Consider the following 7,177-nt stretch of genomic DNA (forward strand, 5'->3'; position numbering starts at 1 on the left):
CGTATTAAACCTCAACTGGTTTGGACTAAAACATTTTAGCACAGATTATGAAAAATGCTCATCATTTGTAATGATCAATATAGCTTAATCTATATTCTATCTCTGACAGTTGCTGATTTAAATAATAAAAAGCCAAATTTTGATGTTATCGTGTTTAGACAATATTTGAAATTTAACGAATTGGCTTCTAATATACTCATCCTCAAAGATATTGGAGAAAATTAACTTACTATTACTATTGGTTTGTATGTCTGTTGAATATCATATATCATATCCACACTAGAATAAAAAAATGTTTAGCTCTAATACACACAAGGTATTATAAAAAAGTACAAGGATGGCCTTCAAAATATCAAGAGGGGTTACTTTATCTTTAAAAACTAAATAAATAAATAATGATAGGTAGTATTTTTGGATTTTGGGGGCTGGGATCAGACTCCCTACCTACACAGACAGCGTCCCTAGCAACCAGACAGACAGACGTGATCCGGTTTGTAGACGAGTTTTTAGTTTAGGTTTTTTTTTCAGTCGTTTTAAAATCACTGGCTAATTTTGCGACATCGATCACCAATATAAATCATCACATTAACTAGTCCGTTTCCTGTCTCCAGGCCGATCTTAAATCACTTCCGCTGTCATAGCTGCAGCACGGTCTGCAATGGCGGACAAGGAGAAGCGCCGGTCCGGTGCCACTCCTCCAGGGATGCCCGAGGGCAAAGCCACCAAATCGGACAGCGACAGGGAGTTTCTGTCGCAGGCCGGGGTGGGGGAGCTGCTCCGCGGGGCCATCCTGAAGATGGTCGAGGCCAGATCCGACGATCCCATCGGTTTCCTGGCCGATCACTTCTGCAACCTGGCCTCCGTGGCAGAGACCGGCACAGCTGGATGCGGCGACGGGGATCAGTCCATCAACGGGCCGCTGAGCGCAGGCGCGCAGGAGCAGCAGCATCTGAACCGGGCGCTGTGGCACCTGCGGCTGGCGCACCACTCCCAGAGGTCTGCGCAAATGTCTGAGTGTTATTCTAGTAGAAGCAATGATTCCCTCACTGTGCTCACTTAAATCATTCAGCTAGTCTTAACTGTACTTGGCTGGATGTCTGGTAGACTGACCTATTAATGCACGCAGTGTGTGTGAGGTGTAGCTACAGTAATATTGCTGTATTTGATCCATATGTGATTATGACTAGTCGTGTTTTAGAGTGAATTGGCCAACACAGTCTGCAGCCCTGTGCTAAATCATAAGGCACCCTTCTAAAAGGTTTTTAAGTTGTAAGTAATGGCTTTGTAAATGGTTAATACATCACTAATATTGTATAGAACAGTTATAAGGAACAACTTGTGCCTGGTGTTTATCCTCTTCCTCTCTTAATAAGACACTTGTTTAACTACTCCAGTGGACTGTTTGACCTGTGATTTTGTGCAGAAGAACTGCAGAGCATCTGGACCAAAATGAATTCATTAACATTTTTAGCATATTTCTCTTGAATGTTCCCCAGATACCACATATCTAAGACCTCACTTAATGGTAATGAAATATACATTATACCTCTATCCAAAAACAATGATGGTTGGACTAAAAATGTATCATGATTTTGCACCAGTTAAAAGACTATCCAGTCATCCAACCCTTGATTACGATAGTTTTGGAAGTAAAACCCACTATTTCTCTAACAGTGATGTTGATATTAAAGATGTGAGATGAAATGTGGTGAAACACAAGCCTTTTCTGCCACAAGGCAAACCAATGACTTGCTTTCTTTTATCCCGTTTCCCTTCAAAACCCAGATCCGCCTTCAGCAACAATGTCCGTGTGGCCTACGACCTTCTGAACCTCACCGGGCCCCGGAGACGTCCAGGTGAGGTTCCTGAAGGACCTGATGGCTCTAACAATGACAGCCCAACAGGAGGAGGAGGAGGAGGAGGAGGGGGAGGAGGAGGAGTGAGAGGAGGCCTATACACACAGGCTCTACAGTGCCTGTGCAGTGAGGGAGGAGTCCCTGCCTCCACCTCCGCCCCGCTCCTTCGACGCCTCCATTGCCAAGACCATGAGGCCGTCCCTTATGACGTCTTCCGTCACGGCGTGCTCACATGTGCGGTGTTCTCAGACTACATCCGGCAGGCTCAGAGGCTTTATGCTGAAGTGTGCTGCCCGGACGAAGGGCCTGCCTCGCGGGCACTGTCCCTGGGTGTGCTGGGCACCTTGAAGGAAGCCCTGGAGACTTCCCAAGGCTCTGATGCAGACTGCTGTACTAACGCTAACACTAAAGCCACTTCCTGCCTGGAGGCTAACGTGAAGGCTATTCGCTACTTGGAGGCCAGTGCCAAGATCTCTCCGTACAGGCTGGCTCAGGCCATAGCTGCAGCACAGACACAAGGCCCAGGCGGCGATATGGACGCAAAGGAGTTTGAGAACGCGGCGGCAGAGCTCTTTATCACTCGGGTTAAAGTTGTGTCATAACTTATAAATGTGCAGCAATCCACACCACATCCTAGAGGAAATAATAAGCTTCTATGTGTCTCCACTAACCTTTAACCTACCGCTTCCTGAATTGCAAATAGCTACTGAACACTTAAACAAAAAGAAATAACAAAGCAGAATACTTAACTAAACTTAAAAACTAAACTTATTGAAGTGGAATTGACATCTGCTGTGTCTAAGCAGGCAGCTACTGTGAGGTGTTTTCAGATTGGAAAGTGACGCTCTGCACTGATCTACATCTAAAGCAGTCCAATGCAACAACCCTATAATAAATCCTCTTTTTTTAACTTATCATTTTCATGTATGGTTGGTATGGATGTTGATTAAATTCATTTTCGAGGCTGTACTTTGTGATGCTGTTATATGAGTTTGACAGGAGCCAATCGTGATGACAGCATTGTAGCAGAAAACATTTGGGGGAATAAACATGACATACACAAGGAGATTTGTGCAAATTGTTCACTTATTTCTCTCCTTTACTTACAGAGAGTGCTCACATCACATTTCCTCTGACAAATGGCTGTTTAGAGAGTCTACAGACAGAGTTGAAGGTGCCGATAAGAAAGAATAAAAGATCTTTTAATTTTCTCCCCTTTACCCTGGACTCACTGACGCATGAACGAGCCCTCAGATAACGTCCGAAGACCGAGGAGGAAATAAATTCTTCCCCTGCAATAGCCTAGAAAGGAAGAGAAGATTGCGAGCTTGGTGAAGCTAAAAGAGACTGAGCGCCCCAATGAAGAAGAAAAATACTTTTCAGATTAACCAAGATTTTAGAGAGCCTAAAAAGGGCAAAGAACTGAAGAACAAATGTATATCACATGAGAGAATTAAAACATGAAACCATCATATTGATGAAAACTGTTCGTGAAGTGTACATACGATGCTGAGCTGTCCAGGCAAAAGCTGGCTTAAACTAGGTTAAAAAGCATTTCAGTGTGAAGCAAGTCTTAGCTAATATACATCCTATATATACTATAAAGGGAAATGTAATCACTGAAAGGCATCCAGAGATCTTTTGACTGCAGATCATCAGTCTTAAAGCTCGTTTTATGCAAAATGCAATTTTTAATGTCTTTTCAAGATAAATATGTGTCCCAGGTGTGTCTAGAGATTGCTATGAGAAAAGAATGTGCTCTTTCTTTTTCTCCTGCCCCATCTCGTAGTAAATGTGTGTTCAGATTTGACCCCCCCATATGATGTCATAAGGGGATCTGTTAATCATGTGACCACCTCCAGACCTTAAACAGGCCGACTGTCCCCGCCAGCTGAAAACCTCTTCAATCCATCTCACCGTCCTCTAATGTTTTTTCCTCTCTAAGTCCAGCTCCCTGTAACACCAAGACGTGATGGCAAAGCAGAGGATTGTTTCGGTTCTTCTAAAACGGAGCGTTTAGACAGCGAACCTGCTCTAGTAGGACCTCCAAACACAAGCACCAACTATAAAATGAGCAGAATATGAGACCTTGACTCCAACCTCCTTTTACATGTGTATCTCAGATCTTCATATGAGTTTAAGTAGCCCTATGTACGACAACCTTGTCTCAGTTTGTGCCACTAGATGGCAGCACCTCTCTGCTGGTTGCACATGCGGATACAAACGGGAGCAAAAGCGGAAGTACAGTATCTAACAGCGAACACTGAAATGTCAGCAGCTGCTTCCGTCTACGTCCACAACACCTGAGCTGCTTTGTACAGGTAACCCTCTTCGTCATTACTGAATGTCTCGCCCGCCGCCTCCCGGTTGAACTTGGCACGATGGAGGATGAGGAGAAGCTGCGATCCTTCATGTTCCTCATGACTTACATGCTGCTGAAGCGCAGGAGAGACGTGAACAACGCAAACATTCAGAGGCGCAATGAGATCCAAAAGCGCATCCGGCACCGGCAGTATTTCTTCCAGAGACAGAGGAGGATGCTCATGGTCAGTCCCCCTCCTCTCTGTCTCATTTACACGTTTCACTTAGTGCCACACTGCACCAGCGATGCTCCATATTGCAGTATATTTTGTATGTCATTTGAACAAAGCTCTTGGTTTGGAATAACAGATTATTTTCCCAGTAACTGATCAATTGTTTGGTGCATTAAACTACCATGAAATAATAGAAATATTAAATTTCCAGAGCCCTGAGTGATGTCTTCAAATATGCTGTTTTGTCTTACAAAGTCAAAACATCCAATGTTTTGACTTTGTAATTAATGTAATTAATTAAAAACAGAGGATATTGCGAAGTGATCAGCTGAAATTAGAGATTGTCTTTGACTGAAATGATTATTAGACCATCAAAATTATTGGAGATTAATTTTCTGTTGATAAATGGATTCATCGCTTAGTTATTTCAACCCTACACATAAAATAGCAGAAGAGTTCTAGTTATACAAGCAACAAAGATAAAGTAAAGCCGAGTGATAGGCAACACAAATCTTACCAAAAAGATACAGACTAAATAAAACACACGTGGCCTCTTCTCTTTTTACACTATAAGCAATAACAGGGATGTATTTTTTTTACTCTCACCAACTAGAGCAGGAACATTTTTTTTTATTGGTAATGTATTAACAGATATAAAATCTGGCATTAGGTATAATAAAATTCATCACGTAGACTTTGTTGTTATATTTCTTTCTGCAATTAAGGAAACCAAACAAAACAGGAAATCTTTATATTATCATTTCTTTCTATTAATCTCTATTATTGTTTCTTATTATTAATTTTGAAATAATTCTATTATTGATCTCCATCTCCCCAGATGATGATAGCAGGAGGTATCCGCTCCAATGTCCGCATCCGCACTCGCCCCTGGACAACCACTCCGAGCACCGATTGGTGGGAGCGGGTGGTGATGACGGAATTCCAGCCGTCTGATTGGCTGGATAAGTTCCGTATGAGTCGGGAGACGTTCTTCTACCTCTGTGACAAGCTGAGGCCCCGTCTGGCTCGCCAGGACACCAGCTTCCGCCAGGCGCTGCCGGTGGAGAAACGTGTAGCAGTGGCTTTGTGGCGTCTGGCATCCAACATTGAGTACCGAACCATCAGCACCCTGTTTGGTGTGGGGAAGTCCACCGTGTGCAGGTGTGTCAGAGACATGTGTCACGCCATTGTGGCGCTCCTCAGCTCCGTCTACTTGCGGCCCCCCACTGAGCAGGACCTGGAGGATGCAGCCCAGCTCTTCCTGTCCCACTGGGGCTTCCCTCACTGCGTCGCTACCATAGCAACACTGCACACCGCTATCATCACCCCATCAAACAACGCGTCTGACTATGCCAACCCCGCCGGCTGGCTCTCAGTGCTGTCTCAGGTAAGAAGGGCACCCATCTGCAAATACATGCTCGCTGGATGTCCCGCATCACCTTTTGACCTCTCGCCTCTCTCTGTTTGGTGCTTCAGGTGGCTGTTAGTGGTCAGGGGCAATTCTGGGATGTGTGTGCCAGTTTCCCTGGTGGGACGGACCCAGCTGACATCTTGCAGAACTCGTCACTGTGGGCCACAGCTGCAGAGGGTGGACTGTCGCCTGCCGCGCCGCCTATCTTTATGGGAAAACCACTGAGGTAAAGTTAAAGCCAAAAGCATGACACCCGAGTCACTGTCATATTTTTCAGGTATTTACGCATACCTACTTTTGTAGTGTAAAAACCACACACCTGCCCTTGTTTGTAATGCTGAATCCATTTAGGATGTCAAGTCTTCCAGAGTGCACTGTAAACCATCTGTTGTGTCTAGGTACATGCTGCTGGGGGAGACCTGCTACCCTCTGCAGAGCTGGCTAATGAAGGCCTATCCTGAGGAGAAGGGCCGGAGGGCGAGCCACACAGCGCTGACAGAGCCACAGCGGCTCTTTAACCGGCGGCTCACCAGAGCGCTGCGTGTGTCCGAGGAGGCGCTGCTGAGGCTGAGGGCGCGCTGGCAGTGTCTGAGCAAGAGGAACGACTGTGGACTGGACGTGGTGCCTACCATGATTCTTGCCTGCTGCATTCTGCACAACATGTGCGAGTCTCACGGGGACGCCTTCAAGGCGGAGTGGCAGATGGAGGTGGCCGAGGCGGAGAGCCCTCAGCCCAGCCACAAGCAGCTCCTCTCAACCAGTATGGACCAAAGTGATGCTGAGGAGGTCCGACACCTCTTCTGTGACTATTTTCAACAGCAGAATAACTGAAAAAGCTTTCAACACATAAAGACTGGTACTGAAATGTATTTATACTTATTATTACTGTTTATTTTTAGCCACACTAGGTTGGACTGTATCAACTGCATGTTTAAGTGCGCAATGTGTGCAATGAACTCGAAGCATAGTGACCCAAAGATGGACAAAGTAAAGCTTAGACTGATTAAAAATGAACTAAATCTTACAATGTAGGCCTCAGCCTGTCAAACTAAGTCTAAGATGTCCTAAAATCCATAGGAAAAAAAGCCTTTTGATTTCGAAGCGAACATGTTTTTACTTTGGTGCCACGATGTGAGCAATCTTCACATTTTGCCCCACTAGAGGTAAGAATATCCCAGCATTTCCATTTCCCATTTTCATCTATCAAACAATTGTTTTCTATTGTGTGAACACATTCAGAAGGTGCTACTGGCATGGCCGTAGACTCGACATTGTCCTAATTTATTTCGTTTTGTACATTTTTTTTATGTAATGCATCACTGCATAAAGATTTTAGTTCAAGTAATTTTCTCATGTATGGTTTCATCTCATCTTCA

General features: G+C 44.6%; 2 protein-coding genes across 3 annotated transcripts; both read left to right on the forward strand.

The window, feature by feature from the left end:
* The first annotated feature begins 658 nt into the window (after window positions 1-658).
* Window positions 659-2,591, forward strand: tpgs1 (tubulin polyglutamylase complex subunit 1). 2 transcript variants are annotated; one of them, XM_070842915.1, is made up of 5 exons: window positions 667-875; window positions 930-996; window positions 1,786-1,850; window positions 1,920-2,236; window positions 2,297-2,591. In XM_070842915.1, exons 1-5 carry the CDS (start codon window positions 704-706, stop codon window positions 2,456-2,458), a joined length of 783 nt encoding a protein of 260 aa, XP_070699016.1. In that variant the 5' UTR covers window positions 667-703; the 3' UTR covers window positions 2,459-2,591. The 2 variants fall into 2 exon arrangements, with proteins under 2 accessions (XP_070699015.1, XP_070699016.1); XM_070842914.1 differs by having other exon boundaries at window positions 659-996; window positions 1,786-2,591.
* Window positions 2,592-4,142: 1,551 nt separating this feature from the next.
* Window positions 4,143-7,076, forward strand: LOC139212351 (uncharacterized). The gene is made up of 4 exons (XM_070842887.1): window positions 4,143-4,402; window positions 5,229-5,777; window positions 5,867-6,027; window positions 6,200-7,076. The coding sequence occupies exons 1-4, from the start codon at window positions 4,238-4,240 to the stop codon at window positions 6,630-6,632; spliced, it is 1,308 nt and encodes a 435-aa protein (XP_070698988.1). The 5' UTR covers window positions 4,143-4,237; the 3' UTR covers window positions 6,633-7,076.
* The last annotated feature ends 101 nt before the right edge of the window (window positions 7,077-7,177 follow it).

This window comes from Pempheris klunzingeri, chromosome 13, assembly GCF_042242105.1.
Source record: "Pempheris klunzingeri isolate RE-2024b chromosome 13, fPemKlu1.hap1, whole genome shotgun sequence".
Taxonomy (NCBI): domain Eukaryota; kingdom Metazoa; phylum Chordata; class Actinopteri; order Acropomatiformes; family Pempheridae; genus Pempheris; species Pempheris klunzingeri.